At 41.1% G+C, this 23,041-nt stretch overlaps 1 protein-coding gene across 2 annotated transcripts; it reads right to left on the bottom strand.

Moving 5' to 3' along the window:
* Positions 1-7,842: 7,842 nt before the first annotated feature.
* Positions 7,843-22,654, bottom strand: KRT23 (keratin 23; the record flags this gene model as incomplete). 2 transcript variants are annotated; one of them, XM_080713795.1, is made up of 8 exons in its annotated part: positions 7,843-7,928; positions 9,868-9,899; positions 10,963-11,183; positions 13,591-13,713; positions 13,802-13,963; positions 15,042-15,198; positions 16,161-16,243; positions 22,259-22,654. In XM_080713795.1, the coding sequence occupies 8 exons, from the start codon at positions 22,652-22,654 to the stop codon at positions 7,843-7,845; spliced, it is 1,260 nt and encodes a 419-aa protein (XP_080569921.1). The 2 variants fall into 2 exon arrangements, with proteins under 2 accessions (XP_080569921.1, XP_080569920.1); XM_080713794.1 differs by having other exon boundaries at positions 7,843-7,937.
* Between the last annotated feature and the right edge of the window lie 387 nt (positions 22,655-23,041).

Here is a 23,041-nt window from a genome sequence, read left to right on the forward strand (position 1 = left end):
ATAAATGTAAAGCTCAAAGACGGTTGTTATTTAAAAATTTTCTGCCAGTTACTGTATATATATGTCACATGTATAAGGGTTATGTTGTGTATGTATATTTTGAAATTAGTGTAAATAGGCTTGTGGTTTTTATTAGACTACTCATAACTCTATTAAAATGAATTCTCATTTAAATTTTAAAGAAACATCTTGATGAGTAGGACAGTCCATGTACTGGAATTATCACACACACACACACACACACACACACACACACACACACACACCACACACAACTTTCAAGTATAGTCAGGTCATCTGATCACCAAGTATATGACAGGCACTGTCTTATCCTTTTTCCATGACCTCACTGCAAAGTTACTTTAGAAATTCCTTAATCCTCATCAAAAAGGATGGGGACATGTGGATGTTGTAATAGAATAAATGAGATGGGGATGAGTCACACATGGGGATGAAGTGAGGCACGTAGTTAAGTCAGAAAACCAACATTGTTCTGATGTACAAACACTTCAGTAGGTGTATTAAAACCCCCAAAATCTTAAAGACAGAGACTGATTAAAGACCATAGAAGAGTGTGGCATTTGAAGTAGAGCACTGTGAAGGATCATGCCTAGAAGGAATGAGGTATATTTCAGGGTCTTGATGACTTATTAAACATCACAACTGGGAGCTACCTGATAATCACGATCATCTTAACCTGAAAGGGCTTATTGTTTTAGCAAAGGAGAACACTGCTTACCTACTTTGAAACCTGATCTTGTTTCAGTGAAACTTTTGATCTGTGTGATACTATAAGCATAAATATTTATAGGGGAAATGTTAATGTCTCTGGAATGAGGAACAGAGTCAAAAGAAACCGAAACTCAAAGATGAGAAGAATTTACCTGTCATCCCAGCATGCTCCAGTGAGGAGCAGGGATGCCCCTCCTCCTGGGATTGGAGTTACATGGCTTGGTCCCCTTTTCTGAAGAGGCAGAGAAGAGAGCCATGAACACACATGAGTAATGGCTTTGCTCTCTGCCATCTTTGAGAAAGGTAGATTTTTGGAAGATTTGATGTTTGACCTATGAGTATTGAACTGATCTGTTTAAGTATTGAAATGACTAAAATCCTTATCAGTTTGATGGAGCTGCAAATGAACATTTTAGCCTTAAGTGCAATGACCATTTAGCCTTAAGTCAGCTATTGTCACAAATAAGGGCAAATAAGAGATTCTTCTGCTTAAAATATTGTGGTCCATTAAATGTCACACAGAAACTTACTGGCTTTAAACAACCACCATTTTATTTTTTCATAATCCTGTGGATCAGAACTTCAGATCCAACATTGTGGGATGGCTCCTGTCTGCTCCCTAATGTCTGTGTATTCTGCTGCTTACCCTATTTGGCTGAAAAGCAGCTGGAGTGGCAGGACTTGAGTAGTGTGTCTGGGGGCTCAGTTAGACTATTAACTAGTGTTTCAGTCAACATTCTCACTGTTATAATCCAGGGCAACTGACTACTGACTACATGACTTAGAGGAAGGAAGATTTATTTGCTCACAGTTATTGTTTTTTTTTTTTTTTTTTGAGATCTCGGAGTTTCAATCCACAGTAGGCCGGGTTACATCTGCAGAGCTCAGGGTCTGGCGGTGGGAAGCAGAGAGGGAGGGAGCGAGGGCTCTGCTCTCACATCATGGGGGCTGGAAGCCAGAGAGAGCAAGCAAGGGGATTCAAAGATAACAACACAGTCCCTAAGCCATAACCCCAGGGACCCACCTTCTGTAGCCACACCCCACCTGCTTAGGTTTCCACCCAGTAAACCCTTCACAATGATTTACACACTGATGAGATTACAACCCACACAATTTAAATGCATCAACTTGAACATTAGTACGTGAGCTCTTTAGGGGACCTTCTGTATCTAGCCATAATAGCTAGCTCCTCAGGTTTCCTTTATGTGGCCTCTTCATGAGGCTAGCTCGGGCTCCTCACAGTATGGTGGCCTCAGGATAATTGAACTTCTTGCACGGTACTTAGCCTTTTAGAGGGAGCACTCTGAGAGGCGAAAACCCAAATGTGCAAGTGTTTATTAAACCCCTGCTTATGTCATGCTTGCTGATTTCCATAGGCCCAATTAGTCACATGGTCAAGCCTAGAGAACATCTGTGAAGGAGCACAGAGAGACATGAGTCCTGGGGATAAGGGTTCACTGGGGCCATCAATATCTGTGACAGATTCAGAAAATAATACCATTATTTAGTATCCACATTTTTTTCTATTGTGAACAACTAAATAGGTACACCTGTAACTGTGGTTTAATATTGTTTAATGTCCGTAAAAACTATTGTTAGAATTATGTTGTTTTTATCTCAAAGAAATGAAATGTTACATTTTTTCACATAAACTTTTGAAGTCTCTATACTTCAAATAAATATAGTCTGCATTGAATAGTGTAAGTCTGCATTAAATAATATAAGTCTATCTGTAAGGAAAAAAAAAAAAGAATTAAAGCCGGGTGTGGTGGCGCACGCTTGTAATCCCAGCATTCGGGAGGCTGAGACCAGAGGATCGTGGTTTGTGGACAGCCTCAGCTACTTAGTGAGGACCTCCACAACTTAGTGAGACCCTGTTTCAAAATAAAGAATAAAAAGTAGGGCAGGGGGGTAGCTCGGAGGCCGAATGCCCCTGGATTCCATCCCCAGACCCGCAAAAAAAAAAAAAAAAAAAAAATTCAATTTTTAGTACTTACCTCCGGCTTACTTTATTCTGGCAGTTATTGTCATTTTTAGGTATTGGTTCCAGCTCGAGAATGCGTGTCTTATCTTTACTTTTCAGTACATAATTCAGAGTTGTTATTTCTAGTTTGCTATGACCTCTTAAAATATGCCTCCCCACCCCCCAATACTGATGTTTCCATGAGTTGGAAATTCTGGAGTGGAGGAAGACTTAGCGAATCTTTCTAGACTTTTGCTTCTTCATCTTTTTTCATTTTATTTCTTTAAGACTTTTAAAATTGGGACATTGTAATTGTACATGATAATGTTCAAAGTAATATATTCATATATGTACATAAAATTATTTAGTTTAGCTTCATCTTTTTTTTTTTTGTTGTACTGGGGATGGAACCCTTCTACCTCCGGGCTACACTCCCAGACCTATTTTTTTTTTTTTGGTGGTACTGGGGTTCCTGGAAGCCCTTCTTCCTCCGGGCTACACTCCCAGACCTATTTTATATTTTTGAAACAGGGTCTCTTACGCCAGCACGGCTGGCTTCGAACCTGCGCGATCCTCCTGTCTCCGCCTCCCAAGCGCGGGGATTACAAGCGTGCGCCACCACGCCCGGCCTCCAGACCTATTTTTTCATATTTTTTATTTGGAAACAGGTCCCTTAAGCCAGCGAGGCTGGCTTTGAACCTGCGTGATCCTCCTGTCTCCGCCTCCCAAGTGCCGGGAGTACAAGCCTTGTAGCCACAATACATGGCTAGCTTCATTTTAAATCAGTTGATTTCTATGTTTTCTTCTTTTTTTTATATGTCAATTATTATATGTCAATTTATTATATGTCAATTTATATATCAATGTATACAGATTCAAATATGTGAATTTTTTTTCTTTTCTTTTTTTTTCTTTTTTTTTCTATGTTTTCTTCTAATGCTAATGTCTTTTATGAGCTTATGTGTGAAGCCTAGATTAACTATTAAATATAAAACATGAGTTTGGAAAATACTAAAACAATTTGGTTCTTCTTCTTCTTCTTCTTCTTCTTCTTCTTCTTCTTCTTCTTCTTCTTCTCCTCCTCCTCCTCCTCCTCCTCCTCCTCCTCCTCCTCCTCCTCCTCCTCCTCCTCCTCCTCCTCTTCTTCTTCTTCTTCTTCTTTTTGGTGGTACTGGGGTTCCTGGAAGCCCTTCTACCGCCGGGCTACACTCCCAGACCTATTTTATTTTTTATTTTTTATTTGGAAACAGGGTCTCTTAAGCCAGCGAGGCTGGCTCTGAACCAATGCGATCCTCTTGTCTCTGCCTCCCAAGAGCGCTGATTACAAGCTTGCACCACCACGCCCGGCTAAATTTGGTATTTCTTTAAGAAAACAATTTCTGCCGGGAGTGGCGCACACTTGTAATCCCCACGCTTGGGAGGCGGAGACAGGAGGATCGTGCAGGTTCAAAGCCAGCCACGCTGGTTTAAGAGACCCTGTTTCCAAATAAAAAATATAAAAATAGGACTGGGAGTGTAACCCAGAGGTAGAAGGGCTTCCAGGAACCCCAGTACCACCAAACAAACAAACAAACAAACAAACAAAAAAAACCCAACTTCTTATGTGTTCCCCAAATTAATTTTTTTGGTCACTTAGCATAGAAATTTGTTTCTATTAGTTTCCTATTTGCATAGTTACTCTTTTACTCTGCAGTGAAAAAAATTAAAGAATTTTTTGGAAAAGGAAATAAGGAGGCTAAAATAATACAGAACATTTTCATCATAGAAACTTGCCATAGGAGATCAACATCTTGGGAAAATATTTGATTATGTACCTGGAAGATATTTTGCTAGACTTAGGTACAAGTATGTTTGTAGAGTTTTGAGAAATACTTTTCAAAGTGTTTGTTCTATTTTTTTGAGCTGCGTTTTTTCCTCTCTCCCTCTTTCTCTCTCTCTTTGAGATAGAACCTCGATAAGTTGCCCACACTGGCCCCAAGCTTGAAATTATTCTGTCTCAGCCTCCCAAGTAGCTGGGATTATAGGCATGTACTATCATGTTCTATTCTTTTCTACTTTAAGTTTGGAAAATACCCATTACAAGAATTAAATTTATTAATTGTATGTTACTTCCTGGAATCAGTTCTCTATGAAATTCTTTTTTTTTTCTTTTTGTTTTGTGGTATTAGGGATCGAACCAAACTTCTTTCCCCAACATACTGTTGTCCTATCTCTTGATAATGAGTTTTTATAAAGCTTAGTTTTCAATTTTATACATTATGTTCATGGTAGGTGTGTTGAAATAATAGTGGAAAGATGAACCTATAAAGGCATGTGTTTGATTGGATTGAACAATATCAGATGGATCAATACATTGTAGGCGACTGTGTTGATATAACTATTAAATTACAAAGTAATAATACTTTATACTTCTCTGGATTAGTCAACTATTTGTTTAGTTGGGTTTTGGGTACTAGAATGATAATTACTATTTATTCAAAGTATATCTGGAATGAAGACAGTAGAATTTATTACCACCTCCTTTATGTGGGTTGGGTGTATGTTTGTCAAAACCAAATATAAACAGAAACTTCTTTGGTTGATAACTTACTTCAACATACTAACACTAATCGATTTGTAATGGGTATTTTGAAAGAAATTTTTGGGATGATTTAACTGTGGGAAAAGGTTTTTATATGTTATCTAGAGCCAAAGTTACTCAATCATCTCTGTTCAAATGGCTTAATTTCTCTCTACTTGCCTCGTCTAGTGGAACAGAGGTAATTCTTTACTGATAGGGTGATGGTCACTCCAGTTTGCCTGAGACTGATGAGATTCCTGGGAAAACTGGGACAAATTGTTCATTTTGATGGATATAGTAAAAATTCTTATGACTTTAAAGAGATTATAAGGTCATTGAATGAAAAATTATTCATATGTTATGCTTTACTAACCAAATCATACATAAACTATGTTTGTGAATGGAAGGTTAATGATTTTTTTCTGGGCCTAGTATTATAGCTTTCTCTTTAGCTTATAATATTGCTTTTGAATATTCTTAAAGAGGTTTTTTTTTGTTGTACTGGGGTTCCTGGAAACCCTTCTACCTCTGGGGTACACTCCCAGACCTATTTTTATCCTTTTTAAAATTTGGAAACAGGGTCTCTTAAGCCAGAGAGGCTGGCTTTGAACCTGCACGATCCTCCTGTCTCTGCCTCCCAAGCGCGGGGATTATGCCCGGCTTCAAGAGATCTTTTTAAACCAATGTTCAAACTTTGCCTTGAGAAGAGTATGTGTAGTTGTCTCTTGGTATTTGCAGGGGATTAGTTTCAGAGTGAATATAAAAATTCATAAATGCTCAGATCTCTTATATGAATGCCTTTATGTTTGCATTTAACCCACACACTTAAAATCATAGAGACTGCTTATATTACCTAATACAATGTAAATGCTATACAAATAGCTGTAATACTAATATTGCTTAGGAGATAATTATGAGAAATAGAAATGTGTATCTATCTGCAGTTAGTTGAATTAGTGGGTATGGAACAGGAAGGTATGGAGGGCTGACTATATATTTTATGCATATTTTCTAGATTTTAAGAAAGAGATAATAATGTCCAAAATAGCAGAATGAGTGAGTGCTAAAATAGAGAAAAATAATTTTTTTAGGTCTGTAAAATGCAAGATTTTGACTAACCTGTGCTTATGGTCTCTTAATTGTTAATATCCTATAGGTCCATGTACAGATTCTGCTGATGCCCTAATGGATAGGGGCATTTCTACCTTCCTTCTCACCAGCAGTGCTCCTCTCTACCAACCTCAGAACAATGGCCCTTGCTCCCAGGATTTGAGAACATGGATCTTCTCAGAGGACAGACAGGGGTCCTCTCAGTGCTTTAGCCATGGATAGAGCTCAACTTAAGGCTCTAGATCCTGATGTTTGCAATTTGGATCTCAGATGAGTAACTTCCCCTTTAGAATCTTGGTATCTATCTGTAACAAGGTTCTCCTGCCTCCTGAATCTCCTCCTGGCTTCAACTCTTTTAGAATCTTTATTTTTAAATTTTCATTATTATTATTATTATTATTATTATTATTATTATTATTATTATTTTGTGTGTATATGTATGTGCATGAATGTATGTATGCATGTATGTATGTATGCATGTGTGTATGTAATACTAGGGATTGAACCCAGGAGCAGTTTACCTCTGAGACACACCCCTAGTCCTATTTTATTTTATTATTTTTAATTAAAACAGGCTTCACTAAGTTACTGGGGGACTGGCTGAGATGCTGAGGCTGGCCTTGAACCTGTGATCCTTCTTTCTCAGCCTCTCAAGTACTGGGGTTTCAGCTATGCATCACCACACCCAGATCTTTTTCTTCTCTTAAAAATGAGACAGAGCCGGGCGTGGTGGCGCACACTTGTAATCCCCACGCTTGGGAGGCAGAGACAAGAGGATTGTGCAGGTTCAAAGCCCCCGTGCTGGCTTAAGAGACCCTGTTTCCAAATAAAAATATAAAAATAGATCTGGGAGTGTATCCCGGAGGTAGGAGGGCTTCCAGGAATCCCAGTGTCTCACACACACACACACACAAAGTGAGACAGAATGATTTTTTGTCATCTCACACTCTCATTGAAGCTTTCTGGGCCTCCTTTTCTATTTCTTACACACTCCTTCCTGCTGCAGTCTGTAGAAGCTTGTGAACTACATCTCATCCCTGGATTGCACAGCTTCAGGGCAGGAGTTTTGCCTAGAGTCTAGCTGCTATGGACCCATTGGAAGACTTAAGATCCCCAGGAATCTTTCATGAGATTTCATTAGAATGAGACCTTGAGGTCTCATCTTGCCTTAGGCTATAAGAAAAGACAAGATGCACCGTGTGTGGAGTTTTATTGTCTACAGACCAGATGCACATCGATGGGAATCTCAAGACTGCAGTAGAAAAGTAGAATTTTAAACTCCAAACTCGTACTTTGATTTGAAAAGTTCAGCGCTACATTAAGAGCATTGCGGGAAGTCTGGTAAGATTGTCGGAGAGACAAAAAACTTCTGAGCTTGACAAGTCCACGGATGCCTCTCAGAACTCACCCATACTGTCTAGGCACGGGCTTCCCATGGAGGGGCACTTTGTACAACAGGCAGAAATTTGTTTTGGTCTCACACATGTTTTTGGATCTCATTCACTTGAGAAAGAACTATTCTTCCATTGACGCTCTCCTGCGTGATGGCCTTGATCATTGTTGCTGTGGATGCTGAGGGAAAGAGGACCGAGATGTTACTGCCAGGCTCCCCCACCATCTCAACTCTATGTGTTTTCAGGTTCCTGTGTTCAGCCACTGGCATTCTCTGTGCCTTCCAGAATGATCCCTAAGCAAGATGGCGGGCTCTGCTGGAGTGAATAGGGATCCCGCCAAGGAGGATTTTCCCTCCCATCCTCTAGGATATAAAAGTCTCCCAACAATGTCATCTTCTGGAGATCAGGACCTTCATTCCTCATGTACATAACACAGAAACTGGTCTCTGGCCACAAGGACCTGAGGAGTGCTTTCTGCTTGTGTGGGATTTGTGGCTCTTTCACCAAAGATTTCTGAGAGCTAGCTGAGCACTAAATGCCCTTGAGGATGCCTGATTTTGAGATCTCGGGAACATGCCATGTAGAAGCCAGGAATCTTTATCATGGTCACCGTTTCTAAAGGTATGTCTTGTTTGAATAAGAACCCTCTTAATACATCAAGACGTGGATTCTAGGCCACAGGTAAACATTTGAAATCATTAGTAGAGGAAAAACTTTGTTAAAATCAAGACTCCCCTACAGTAGACAAGGTAATTCCACCAAGGATGTGTTTTCACATCTCTGGAAGTGAGTAAAGAAGAGCTGATGGCCTACGTGTCAACTCCTGCAGAGGGGTAGTAGTTGGACCAGCTGTTGTGTGACAGCTGATTCTCGGAATCTCTAATGCTTTAAAACAGTTTTATCATGACCTAATTGAAAAGTGCCACTTGTTGCAGACTGAGCTGTCCTGGAACATTTCTGTGTGATGTTAATGATAATCTGAGAAAAACAGGGTTTCCAGGTCAAAGATGTGTGGGAATACTGAATTAAACAAAGTAAAATGTTTGTTGTTGTTTCTTTTTTTTGGTTCCTTTTCTTTCTCATAGCGGTACACATCCCATCTTTACCATAATGAAACAAAACCTGTCTGTTCAAGAAGAGGGTAATGGAAAACAGTAGTCCCAAACTTATCTGGCCATAGTACAGGTCTCTCATAGTACACTATTCACAGCTCACGGAACGCTAGTGTTCAACAGAATTAAGTTTGGGAAGTGATGTGACTTAATTTCCTTATTTCCTTGGTAAACAGATCCCATTTCTTAGTAGAGACACAATTCTATCAATTATCCTTATAATCTTCTGCTTGCAAAGAGCTTTTCATGTACAGATTAAGCATCTCCCAAAATCCCAAATCCTAAATGCTCCAAGATCCAACAGTTTTTTTTTCATTATTGGGGATTGAACCCAGGGGCATTCTTCATCTGAGTTATATTCTCAACCCTATCTTTTATTCTTTATTTTTGAAACAGGGCCTCACTAAGTTGTGGAGGGTCTTGCTAAGTAGCTGAGGCTGGCCTTGAACCTGGAATCCTTCTGTCTCAGCCTCCCAAATACTGGGATTACAAGGGTGTGCTACTATGCCCAGCTCCAAAACGTTTTGAGCACTGACATGATACCATAGTGGAAAATTTCGCACCCATAAAGCATTGTTTCATAAAACATATTAGATTATTATATAAAATTACCTACAGGCCATATGTATAAGGTATATATGAAACCTAAATGAATGTCATGTTTAGACTTAGGTCTCATCTCCAACATATTTCATGATATGTTGCAAATATTCCAAGTTCCACACACACAAAAATTTTTGAAATCTAAAACACTCCTGGTCCCAGGCATTTTGGATAAGGGGTATTTAACCTTTGTCCTGGTAGGGACAATAATGAGAGCTCACTGTTCTATTATTACCTAATTTGTTAAATTCATTGACAGTTCCTGAATGTTTTGAAGCAAAATAAAAATTTAACACAAGACGCTTGGGGGTATACTGAGGATGACTACTTAAATGGATAAACATACAGATTCATTAAAAAATAGATTCAAAGAATGGATCATTTTTTCTTTACCTTTCGTGATTGACTTAGATTCTTCTATTGTCCTATAAAAGTGAGAAAGGTTAAAGTTCATGTTAGTATTAGCAATAATCATGAAAACTCAGGATGAACTAACTTCCTTTGCTGGCTTGTAAATTCTCAGCTCTTTAATGAAGGTAATTGCCTGGGCTCTGTCATAGTCTCAAGGTCACAAGTTCACTGGAGAGCCCTCCTGGATCCGGAAGGCAGTGAGCACTGCTTCCCACCAGACCTGGGGTCAGGAGGCGTTTTCCAAACCACAGTCTCCCTCCTTTTAGCCAGCCATGGGCTTTGACTCCACCAGGATCCTTTCCAAAGTCTGTGTTTCAAGCCTGGAATCTCTAAGTTTCTCAGACTGGTCAAAGTTTTTCCCAGGGCTCTCTTATTTAAGTATTTTGAAGAACAAAAACACACTTTTAACTCTTTCTTTTGGGTCATAGGATATATATATATATATATACTCCATTAATGGCCAGCTGTTGTTTTCTGGGATGGTAAGAAATATCAGACTGAAAATCTAGATATCTCTATCTCTTAGGATTGTTTTCTGCTCTTAGGCTAAAATTGCTTATATTTTTCTTTTGAGCCAAAATTGTATGCACAGCTCAAACTTGCTCCTCCCGTTCCCGGAGACTTTAACACACTTTTTTTTTTGTGGCACTGGGGATAGAACCCAGGGGCATTCTACCTCTGAGTTATACCCCTGGCCCTATATTTTATTCTTTATTTTGAAACAGGGTCTCACTGAGTTGCAAAGGGCCTCACTAGGTAGCTGAGGCTGTCGGTGAACTGTGTTCCTCCTGTCTCAGCCTCCCTGATGCTGGGATTACAAGCATGCATCACCATGCCTGGCTCCAACACACTCATTTTAACTGTTCCTAAGGCAAACATCCAGGAAGTATTAGCTGACTAATTCACACTTGTTGCTTAGTGAAACAGAACCCGATATAAGTATCTTACAGAAAAAGACAACATTAGCCTTTGCTCCTCCAGAGTGACAGAGGGTGACAGAGCCCCTAAGGTCCACACACACGAGCAGACACCGGGCCTCCACACCCTTCTCCCATTCCTCTCCCGCCTTAACCTCACCCTTTGCTCTCCCCGTCCAGGAGCTGACGGTAGGTGGTGATTTCCTTCTCCAGGTGGGTTTTGATGCCCAGGAGCACCTTGTATTCGTTGTTTTGACGCTCCAGGTCGTGGCGCAGCTGCATCAGCTCTTCCTCATAATGGGAGATGATCTGCTGCATGTCCTGGAGCTGGCAGGAGTACCGAGAACGAGTCTCTGACAACATGTTTTCCAAAGCAGATTTCTGAAAGAGGAAATGACAGTTCTTTCATGGACTGACCAATGGCTCCATTGTTTCAGCAGCATGGGATTGCGGAGTAGATAGCAAAGGCCAACTAGTCTGTTCAAAGTCTTGGTAGCTGCTGGGGACAGAAAGAAGGCTGGGGCTTGGGTGTCAGTGCTGGGACTTCTGAAGCTATTTTCTGGGCATAAAACTATTATCTCAAAGAGGTCCTGGCAAGTCTGCCACAGTGATGATGGCATACACCGTGAATCTAGGTCTGGGCACCAGCTGCCTCACTCTGAGCTGTTCGTCACCATCTCGTGCCTACATTTTATCTGTGGCCAAATGGGAAGCTCCATAGGGAGGCAGCAACTGGAACTGATGCCTCTGGCCATTAAATCGTATTTCTCTGCTCTAGTCACTCTCCTATTCTCTCAGAGTGCTATGTCCGTCTTTCTTCTCTGTCCTCAAAGCTTCCTCCTCCCCATCCTTCTTTTCAGCCCATAGACTCACTCACTTCCTGATGTCATTAAGGAAACAGAAGCAATCGGAAAGGAAACTCTCAGGAGCCCTTATTCCCACCATGAACCTGAGCCCGTGTCCGGGGACTCACTTCCCTCCTTAGGCTGCAGGAGTCGGCTGCACTCCAGCCCCCCAGCCATTTCCTGCCTTCCTGCTCCATTGCTGTTCTCCGCTGTACTAGGTTATTCCCACCTCAGTTTCCTCTCTGGAGCCCCTGTCTACCTCTAATTATCATCCCGTTTCTGTGCTCTCCTTCACTGACAGCAAAGCTCCTCACACAGCTGCCTATGCTGGCTGTTTCAAGTTCTTGTTGACAGCCCTTCCAAGGTAGCCTACAAAGCCCTACACGATCTGATTCAGCAGTGACCCCATGGTCTCCCCTCCCTTCTCTTGTCTCCTTCCTTTGTTTTGTTCACTTTCCGAAGCCACATTGATTTCTCTGCTGTTCCTCCGGCCAATAGGACACACCTGTGTGTTGTGGCTTTTGCATTTTTCTATTCATTTCACCTGAGATATCCCTGTCCCCCATCTTCTCATAGCCACATAAAGCACTTTCTTAAAATCTCTTTTAAGCCTTTGCTTATCTGTCACCCAAATAATAAAGCTTTGCTGGGTGTGGTAGTGCAAGCTTGTAACCCTAGTACTTGGAAGGCTGAGACAGGAGGGTTGCAGGTTCAAGGCCAGCCTCAGCAAGTTAGTGAGGCTCCCAAAAAGTTAGCGAGATTCTGTTTCCAAATAAAAAATCAAATAGAGTTGGGGTGTAGCCTGGAGGTAGAAAGTTCCTGGGTTCCATCCCTTATACCTAAATAAATAAATAAATAAACTTTTCCGGACCACCTTGCTTAAAATGCCAGTGTTTTGTTCTGTCGAGTCTCACCCTCCCCCAGCTTCATTTCATTGCTTCAATGTTCCCCACCTAGCACACTACACATTAGGATAATTTGCACTTTTGTTTTCTGATACCTTCACTCCTTTCATGACTACATTCTCAGAGCTAACAACAGCATCAGATAGTAGAATGTCCAAATATGAGTATAAACACCTTGCTGACCTGGTGGGGGTGGTGTGAAATAGTGTGGGCTAAATGCCTGGAAAGCTGCGAATCACAATGATCTCCGTGCTCACTATTGTCACCTCGACAGTGCGTGTGTCTGCTGACTATCACTGATTCATAAAACATAATATCACTTACAACGTGCAGCTGCGACACAAACTAATTAAGTCCCTTCAAGATGGAAAGTAGGGTCACACTCAGGACTTATATTGATGAATAATTAGAGGATCTCAGTAGGCAATGAAGGGACTCGTGGATTGTAGTTAGTGAGTTTTGAATGCTTGTGATCCTCATACCAAGCGCTTTGCCAAACCATAAAGATGATGGAAATGACTTAGACATAAGAATTTACCATTTTCTAGGAGAGGAGACACATACACAAAGGATAGAGCAGTACTTTGGAGTTAGACAGGCCTGGATTTGCCACCTATTATATTGGCACCAGAATTTCTCTATGTTGGAGTTTGGGGGTCATCTTGGAGAGAGCACAGATAGAGTCCCCTAGCTCCCAGCATCATATGATTTCGCCACTGTTAACTTACTAGTTGTATGATCTTAATCACTTAAGAGTTTGGAGCTTTGGTTTCCTTTTCTCTAAAATGGAGACACTAAGATCTACCTAGAAAGGTTAACATGAGGATTAGCAACATTTCATATAATGAGCTACTTAGCACAACATCTGGTACCACTTATGCACTGTCGATGAAGCTCTTAATATAATTTTCATCAGGAACAATTTGGATGGGAAGTGGAGAGTAAGAGATGTCCTAAGGGAACTGGGGAGTTGGGACCCAGAAGAGTGGTCAAGGTAAATTTTGCAGAGGAGGTGGGATTTTCCTAGCTCCCACTCACCCTGTTGTGCTGAGCCTGCAGGTCGATCTCCAGGGCCTGGAAAGTGCGCTTCAGTTCGTGGATGTCACTTTGGTTAGCTGGCATAACTGCTGGGCTGACGGCCTCCTGGGACACAGCAGCCGCCTGCGAGACCAAGCACAGGCAGAGACATCAGCATTGGGACCACATGGAGATACATTCTTTGGGAAGACTGGCTACTTTTTTTTCTTACCTGCTCTTTAAACCAGTTGTCCAAATCCTGATGCTTCTTCTTTATTATAAGCTCATATTCCTGCCTCATATCCTCCAAGACCTTAATCAGGTCTTCTCCTGGTGTTGTATCCACCTTCACATTGACCTTGAAGTCATTGGGCACGTGATGCTCCTCCATTTCCTGTTTAACAACAGAAAGAAGACGGCTTCACTGTGACAATCAAAAGGCTTGTGTTGACTGGCAGAGGTAAATGAATCGTTAAAGAAATTCAGCTCGTGTGGCTGCTACGCTTTCACTGGCGTGGCTTGGTTTCTCAGTTATTAGTTGTTGATGACAAAGCATTGTATCCTTCCCCCTCCCCTAATTTTATAAAACATAAAATAGCACAAGACAGGTTATCACATGGCCTTTGTGAATAATGACTTAATCTCTGGCAGAAAGTTTTTCAGAAACAGTTATGTTTATATACTCTATAAATTCCTCTCCAGGGAATTGTGCATTGGTAACGTGACTATACAGTTCACCAGTTGCACATTTCAGGTTTTAGGCCAAGGCTTTTTTGAAGCAGTTCAGTAACTGAAAGTTGAAAGGTATAGAGGCTTTTAAAGTCTTGTGTGTTATACCTGTGTAGGGCCCATGCCTGTAGGATTTTATAAAATCAAGCGTTTGCAGGAAAAGTTTAATTAATAGGCATTGTCTAAGCAGCTATTTGGAAACTAGGTTCTTTGATGTTCAGAAGCAATTTTGTTTGTCTAAATCAGGGATTGTTTTCATTTTTATTTTTTATCATTATATCAATCTTAAGGACTTGAAATGAGTAGTTACTCTTTAAAAGTCAGTTGAATGATTCTGAAAATTAAGATCCTTCATTTTTGCCACTAGCCATATTACCTTGGTTCATAAAAGATTCTCTTTATTTTATTGTCCCCCCAAGTCTGATACACATGGTGCCAATGAAGGAAGTTCAGACTCATACATTTATTCTTGCAGTATCATCTTAACAAACAAGTTCAGGTAACCATTGTGTGCCAACACCACTGTTGGCCAATTTGTCATTAATTATGACTACACTTTGGTGGCTATTTGATGTCTAATCTTGAAATTGGAAAGATGATTAGATACTTATATGGTTCTTTATGATTCTTTAGGTTGAAGGACAATAGGAATGGCATTCCGTGGTCCTTTCTTCTGTAGTTATTCAGTTGCTCTGACAGGTGCAGCTTATGAGCCAAGCGCTTGCATTCCTGCGTGGTCCTACCTGCTCATGGCGCTTCTTCATGAGGATGAGCTCCTTCCTCATCCCCTCCACCTCTTGTTCCAGGTCTGTGGTGACAATGGTCAGATCATCCAGGGTCTTTCGGAGGCCCTCGACTTCAATTTCCAAGTCTTTCTTAAAGGACTGTTCATTCTCATACCTTTGGTTGGAAGGAAGGGAAGAGCATACCTGTTGTTGGAAGGCCATGGGCTTTGTAAGGTTCCACCTTAGTGTAGAGGTGAACATCTTACTTTTTAGGTTTAATTGGGGCAAGTAAATACATTCAGAATGTCTTCTGCATGTCCATTTTATGCTGGTGACTTAATGCCATTTTTTTGAGGTACTGGGGATTGAACACAGAGACATTCTGCCTCTGATACACCCCAGGCCATTTTTATTTTATTTTATTTTGTTTTATTTTATTTTTGGAAACAGGGTCTTGCTACATTCCTCTAAGTCTTGCTAAGTTTCTGAAGCTGTCCTTAAACCTGCAATCCTCCTGTTCCAGACTCCCAAATATTGGGATTACAGGAGTACACCAACATGCCTGGCTTCAATGTCAATTTTTTTTTAATTGTGTAGAGAGGATAGAATAATAAATAGCCATATACCTATTACCTAGCTTTAGCAATGGTTAGTATTTTGTTATATTTGCTTCATCTAGATATACTGTTGAAGTTTTTTCAAGGCAAATTATAGATTTACAGACATCACTACACTTTAGCCTTAAATACTTAAGGACACATCTTTCAAATATTGAAAGTATTTCTAAACAGGCACAACATTATTATCATACCTAAAATAAATAACTCTATCATCACTTGATTCTTGATTTATATTCACATTTCCCCATCTGTAACACATATTTATATCTGTTTTGTTTAAACTAGGGTCCATTCAAGTATTACACATGGCTTTATTGTTGTTATGCCTTTTAATTATAATTCAGTAAGACTTTAGATGTAGGTAGAGTCAAGATGAGTTTTCTTTTTATACAGAAAATATTTAACACACACACATACATACACAGACACATACACAATACACACACATAGACACACATGCACACACACACACACACACACACACACACACACATAATGCCGTGAGAAAGGAGCTTACTTGAGACTGAATTCGTCCACTGCCATCCTGGCATTGTCGATGAGAACAACAAGATGAGCATTGTTCATCTTACCATCCACTATCTGCAAAACACACCGAGAGTTGTGCCAGTTGGACAGACCCACACATGACAGCTGTATTTCTACCCTCTAGTTCTCTGGGTAAGTGACTTGTCAGCACCCACAGCTTCATTGTAGAGGAACAATGAGAATCAAACCCGCATATTTACTGACACATAGTAGGTTCAAAGTACAAAAATATTTTATAGTCAAGATATGATCTGCTATCAGTGTTACTGTTCTTAATTTTTTTTTTATTGGTACATTGTAGTCATACATCTTAATGGAGTACAAGATGGTGGAGGCATACACGCACACATCCCTCATTTAGCCCTTCCCCAATTCCCACCCCACTCCCTCTCCCTCCCTCCTTCTCATGTTTGGCTTAGTGATTGTCTTTGACATGTTTGTGAATGTACATCATGTACATTAGGGAATTTCCCTCTTCCCCCTCCCATCCCCTTTGGATAAATCGCCTTATTTGATCATCTATTGCTTCTCCTTTTTCTCCCTAGCTTCCTTTTTTACAGTAAGTTTTGATGTGCTGGGATCAATGTAACTGTCAGTAGAATGACAGAGAAAGACAGTGATTGTTTAAAATGTCTTCTATAAGCCGGTTTGGTGGTGCGCATCTGTCATCCAGTATTTGGGAGGCTGAAACTGGAGGATCACAGGTTTAAGGATAGACTCAACAACTTAGTGAGGGCCTCAGCAACCAAGCAAGACCCTGTTTCTAAATAAAAAATAAAATGGGGCTGGGGATGTAGCTCAGAGGTAAAATGCCTCTGGGTTCAATCCCTAGCACCACACACACACACACACACACACACACACACACACACACACAGTCTTCTGTATTTTAATATTAAACAGGTCCTACTGTTTTACTTCATCTGCCCACATCTGAAGATATAAGGAGTTTAGGTTTTAGTATTTTCTTATTATGAGTGCTCAACTCTCCTAAAGTACAATAATTATTATTTTAGATAAGCGTAATTCTTACCTGTGATACATTCACACTTTCAATCAGTGTTATTGAACAAAACGAACAACTAATTTTAAATGTATCTCATGATAGTTATCACATAGCACAATTACTTATTTATTTTTTTCCAAAGTGACTAGAGTGGTGCACATAACTTGCAGGTCTATGACTGTGTTTGCAATGTATTCCATCATGAGAATGTCCCAATGGTAGTTATTACAATGTTAAATAAGTAGTTCTTTACCATCTAATGAGCTGCTTAATAAGCCTCAACAGTGTTAAAGACTCAAGTTAAAGACTTTCACTAGTGTCAGGCGTCGGGGCGCGTGCTTGTAATCCCAGTACTTGGGAGGCTGAGACAGGAGGATCGCAGGTTTGCGGCCAGCCTCAGCTACTTAGTGAGGCCCTCTGCAACTTAGTGAGACCCTGTTTCAAAATAAAGAATACGCCGGGTGTGGTGGTGCAGGCTTGTAATCCCCGTGCTTGGGAGGCTGAGACAGGAGGATTGCAGGTTTGCGGCCAGCCTCAGCTACTTAGTGAGGCCCTCTGCAATTTAGTGAGACCCTGTTTCATAATAAAGAATAAGCTGGGCGTGGTGGCGCAGGTTTATAATCCCCGTGCTTGGGAGGTGAAGACAGGAGGATCGCGCAGGTTCAAAGCCAGCCTCGCTGGCTTAAGAGACCCTGTTTCCAAATAAAAATATAAAAAAATAGGTCTGGGAGTATATCCCGGAGGTGCAAGGGTTTCCAGGAACCCCAGTACCCCCCCCCCAAAAAAAAAAAAAAGGGCTGGGGTTGGAGCTCAGAGGTAGAATGCCCCTAGTTCCAATCCCTAGTACTGCAAAGTTAATCAGGAAACCAAGCATGGGAAGGAGGGAGGGAAGGGTTAGGGATTGGGTAGGGGCTGATTGGGTGATGTGTGCGTGTATATCTCCACAAGTTTTTTTTTATCCCATTCAGATGTATAACTACAATGCACCAATAAAAATTTATTTGACAATAAATAAATACTAAATAAAAAAGACTTTCACTAGATATTTATATAGTTTTGGTTTATACACATATTGTTGGAAATGTTTACCTGAGCATTTTGAATATAGTACGTTGTAATCTGAGAAATAGTGCACATTTAATGTATGTCATTCTCCTTGGGGAGATGGGCCAGAAGATACCTCATTGTCTAAAAGTCTAATAATAATTGTGTACTAAGAATTGTGCCAAACCAGAAACCTGAGCTGTCCTTTGGTTCCTGGCTCTTTTCCTGACCATTCCTGTGGTCTTGGGCCAGACACTCCACTTTCAGTGCTTCTGTTATATAATTTGTTGAAAAAGGAGTTTGTACTACAAATAGGTGACCTTAGAGGTCCTTGCTCTACACTGATATAATTTAGTTGGAGTCAGAGAGTCCTATGACATTATCATTGTATTTATACAGCTAATTCCTTTATTTAGAAAGGATTTTCTTAGGACCAAGCTGGACCTTAATACAAAGGCACCTTTTAACAATCTGGTCCTATCGAATGCTCCACTGATTTCTTGGAATCTGGTATTAGGAACATACAATAGCAGCCTTTAGAAGTGGGAAGAACACTGGACCTGGAAACTCAAGAGTGCTGTTGGGATCCTCCTCCAGCACCCACTAGCTGAGTGGGCTTGGCTGAGTCAGATGAAATGGTAATTGTAGCCACTTCACCAAAGAATTATGGGAACTAGATGATATTAAACAAAATAATGTAAAATAGCACCTTCTTAGCATGCGATAGACACACCAAAAAATTAGTTGAAATGGAATTAGTTCAGAAAATGTAAATGGCACACTCTTCTTTTTATATAATTATATAATTAGAGCCAGTGTCTACATTGGGTGAAGCACTGGGTTTTATATGTTGAGATACATCCTCCAATTAAAAAATTTTTTTTGTGGTATTGGGGATTGAACCCAGGGAAATTCTATTTCTGAGCTACACTCCCAGCCCTATTTTAATATTGTTATTTAGAAACAGGGACTCACTAAGTTGCCAAGGGTGGCTGTGGACCTGTGATCTTCCTGTCTCAGCCTCTTATGTACTGGGATCACGATCCTGTGCCACCATGCCATGGTACATCTCCAAATTTTTCTGTCCATGGTGGGACATGGCCAGGCTGGCCACCCTACTCAACTTTCTTCTTTTCTTTGTGGGATCCCAAATGGTCTTAAGACTTCTTGTGCTCTAAGAAGTGAAAATAGGCATTTCTTTACCTCCTATCTATCTCCAGTGCGGCTTTGGCGGCATTCTTACCAATGCTTTTCCTTCTAGATTCCTTATTCCTCACCTTATGCAAACACATGTGTAATAAAATGTAGCTCTATCCTCAAAGCCTGGGACTCAGGGATAAGCCTCGCTTTCTCATGTGCCGAGTTCCTCTATTTGACACACACTCTGAGGTGTTGATTGACATCTGGGCAACCTTGCACTGTATACAACACAGAATCAAAAGAGCAAAGATACTATCGGTGGGTTTATTCCACTTTTTCTAGTTAAAGTAATGATTTATCCATTGTAAAGCCTACCAGCCAGCGTTCTTATGGTCCATGAATGGGAGTTCCGAAATGTACCCCATCCAGGATACATTTATAATGATTTTCCACAATTCAGGCTTAAGTGACACGGTATTATGATGCAGCCACTATTTCTGTGACATCCTCCATGGTCATAAATGGATGAAGATGGATTGAGAAATCTATGAGGCAGAGGTTTTATGTTGTAATAATCTCCTAGATTCTGCCCAAGGCCCTGAGTTCATTCTTTTAAAATCTATTTGATGTATTAGTATATCATTGCTCCAGGGTGTGTGATCTCCTACCAGGAAGAAGAAAACAGAAGTTTTGTCCCTAAACCCAAATGCCAGATAGAATACCACTGAGAATCATTTAGACAGTTTTATGGCATTCAATTACTATGTCTAACTCTGTGTTTCCAAAGCTTGGATTAATTTTTCAACTCGATCTCTTAAAAATTTTTTGAGTAACATTTAAAGTAGGGTCAGAGGGCAATATTTACTTGGAGTTTTTCATCAAGATCTAGGAGGGGTCAGCTCCATGTAACCAGGGGGCCTCTTTGGGCCTCTGTTTTCAAATCTGAAAATGGCGAGGTGGGGGGGTAGTCAGTATAGATAGACAACCTCAACTGCAAAGAGTTGCTTTCTTTAAAGCCAGAAAAATATCTAAAGTAAAAATCCAGAAAAGAGTGGAACTCAAAGCTGAAGGAGTCTATTTTATTTTAGAACCCAGAATTCTGGGGCATCAGGAAAGTGGGCAAGTTGCCCTCTCCTCAGAATTGCACCTTATTTAACCTTTCTTGATTTTGTCCTAAGGAACTTAGACAAAGAATCAGTCCCTTAATCTTTAGGTTGGGGACACAAATGCCTGTCTCACAGAGTGGCAAGAATTAAGGGGGATGTATATGAAATAGGTGTTGCATGAATAATAATGCAAATGAAATGTATTATCCTTATTAATAATATAGACATGTCATTTTCATACGAGGTAAGCTAGCCAGCACCATGCTGACATGGACATTCTGGGGCCACTGGAAACAGACCTGCGTTAGAATCCCACCCTCTGCCTCTGGCTTGTAGCTCCACAAGGCTATTTTGTTTTCCTGAGCTTTGGTTTCCTAACAGAATTATCCTGAGAATTCAATCAGATGACAGAACGATCCCATCATGGTGGAAATCTCTTAGCACAGATAAGTAAATATTCAAAATGATGCCTGGCATACAAGAAGTGCTCAATAATCGTTTCCCTCTCCGTTCTCCCTTTCCTTCCTTCTCGTTTCTGTTAGCTCCTACATTATTTGATCCGGGAGTCATAGGCTCAGCTCTCCATTTGCAGGTATCTTCTATTCCCTCTGTTCTAAAACCAAAGCAACTTCATTAAATAAAAAACATGGTGAGGACTGTTGAGTCACCTTGTTTTTTGGTAAAGACAACCATGTACTATATAGTTAAGGCAATTATACAGTCAGTTATTAGGCCGATTATTCAATAATTAGGGTTCATTACAAGGACAGATTTATGCTATCTTGATTGGTCCTTCCTACATTCATGCAAGGATGACTGAGTGTTGGGAAATAATACGGTATAGTATTGGAAGCCTGTGATGCCCTTCCTAGGGTCATTTCAATCATAATATTACAGGGATTTTCTGGGACTGCTTTGTAAAAGAGTGAAGTTATGTAGCTTTAAAAAATAAGATTGACTGGTGACATGACTGGGTTCCCTCTACGTCTAGCTGGATGTTCCAGAATATATGAGGTAAGCCTTTTAGATGTTTGCTTGGGCAAGTTATTTATTTATTGAAGAATGACTCCATAACCCATACCAACTCTCAAACTTAGAAACTCTTCTCATTTTATTATTTTTCCCTAGCAATAGGCTTTTCTCAGAACGGTGAGCAACTTTATCTTGTAGCATTCCTGTGATAACCATGACTGTCAAAATGATAGATCTGCTGCTGGAGTGACAACTTTTAGGTGTGATCTCCAATACAGCCTAACTTGGGCTTTTGTTGGTGGATAATCACACTGTCGCCAGGACTTTGAGGCGGAGCAGGACTGACGTAATGAGAAAGTAAATACCCCCTGGTGCGTGTGTACCGAGCGTGCAACATGCATACCAGCCCTTATCATTATTGTGACACTGTTGGCTCATTAGTGATATTGCACAGCGGTTGGCTGGCTGCCTGCCTCTCACATTTTTTAGATTTTTTTTTTTTTAGTGTGTGGAAAAAAAATCAGTCTCATTCAATTAAAAATAGCCTACAATACTTCTGTAATTTTGTCTGCCTTCATTTTTTTTACATAATTTCTACACAGAAAAATAATACTATAAAACAGACTTTCCTAAGTCTATGTTTAAGGGACTAAGAATAGAGCCTCAAATATCTCTGCCAGCAGTGACTTTAAGCGCTTCTGCCATGTTCTCGGAAATCATCTTTTGTCCTGACTTTTTCCTCCCGAGGATCCTCAGGCCATGCAGCCCTATCTTGACCTGCAGAGTCCCTCAGCACCTTACCTGCTCCTGCAGGTGGCTGATGTTCTCCTCGTATTGGGAATAGTCTCTCCTGCTGCTGGGATCTCTCTCCTGATGCCACTGCAGGATGCGACTCTCCAGCTTCACGTTGGCCTCCTCCAGGGCGCGCACCTTGTCCAGGTAGGAGGCCAGGCGGTCATTGAGGTTCTGCATGGTCTCTTTTCCATTTCCACCCAGGAGGGAGCCGCCTCTTCCAGAACCCCAGGACCCTCCAGGGGGCAGGCAGCTCGGCGTGGTGAAGGAAAGGGAGATGCGAACACCCCCCGCACCACCGTGGACACTGGGGGCCCGGGGGAAGCTCCCCGGCCGGCCTCTGCTGCCTCCGGTGCCATGGAAGGAGGCCGAGGGGGTCTGACTGAAGCCGCGGCTGGAGTTCATGGTTCCATCTGTGTTTGGGGCAGGGCTGGGCTCTGCTCCGCTCCCTGGCACCGCAGCACTGAGCCGCCTCAGACTGCCCCGGATGGTTTTATGCCCTTTGCTGTGGGAGTTCCCTTCTCTGACAACTGTACCGGCAAGATCCTATCATTGTGCAACACGTGTTTCCTCTTGGTCAATCCCAAATCGCCCCTGGGCCAACACACATTGTTGTTGTTTAGAACTACATCCATACCCCAGTTTGCTTCCTCCCTTTCAGTTGTAACCCGGAGGGAGGTGTGGCCCATGACCTCAGGTGGGTGCAAGTCTCAGGTGTCTGTCTAATCTCCCTGAGGAATTTTTCCATTGTCCATGTAGCCAAAAAAGGTCAGATTCAAACACACGCTAAGG

Source organism: Muscardinus avellanarius (genome assembly GCF_963383645.1).
Source record: "Muscardinus avellanarius genome assembly, chromosome: 16".
Classification (NCBI taxonomy): domain Eukaryota; kingdom Metazoa; phylum Chordata; class Mammalia; order Rodentia; family Gliridae; genus Muscardinus; species Muscardinus avellanarius.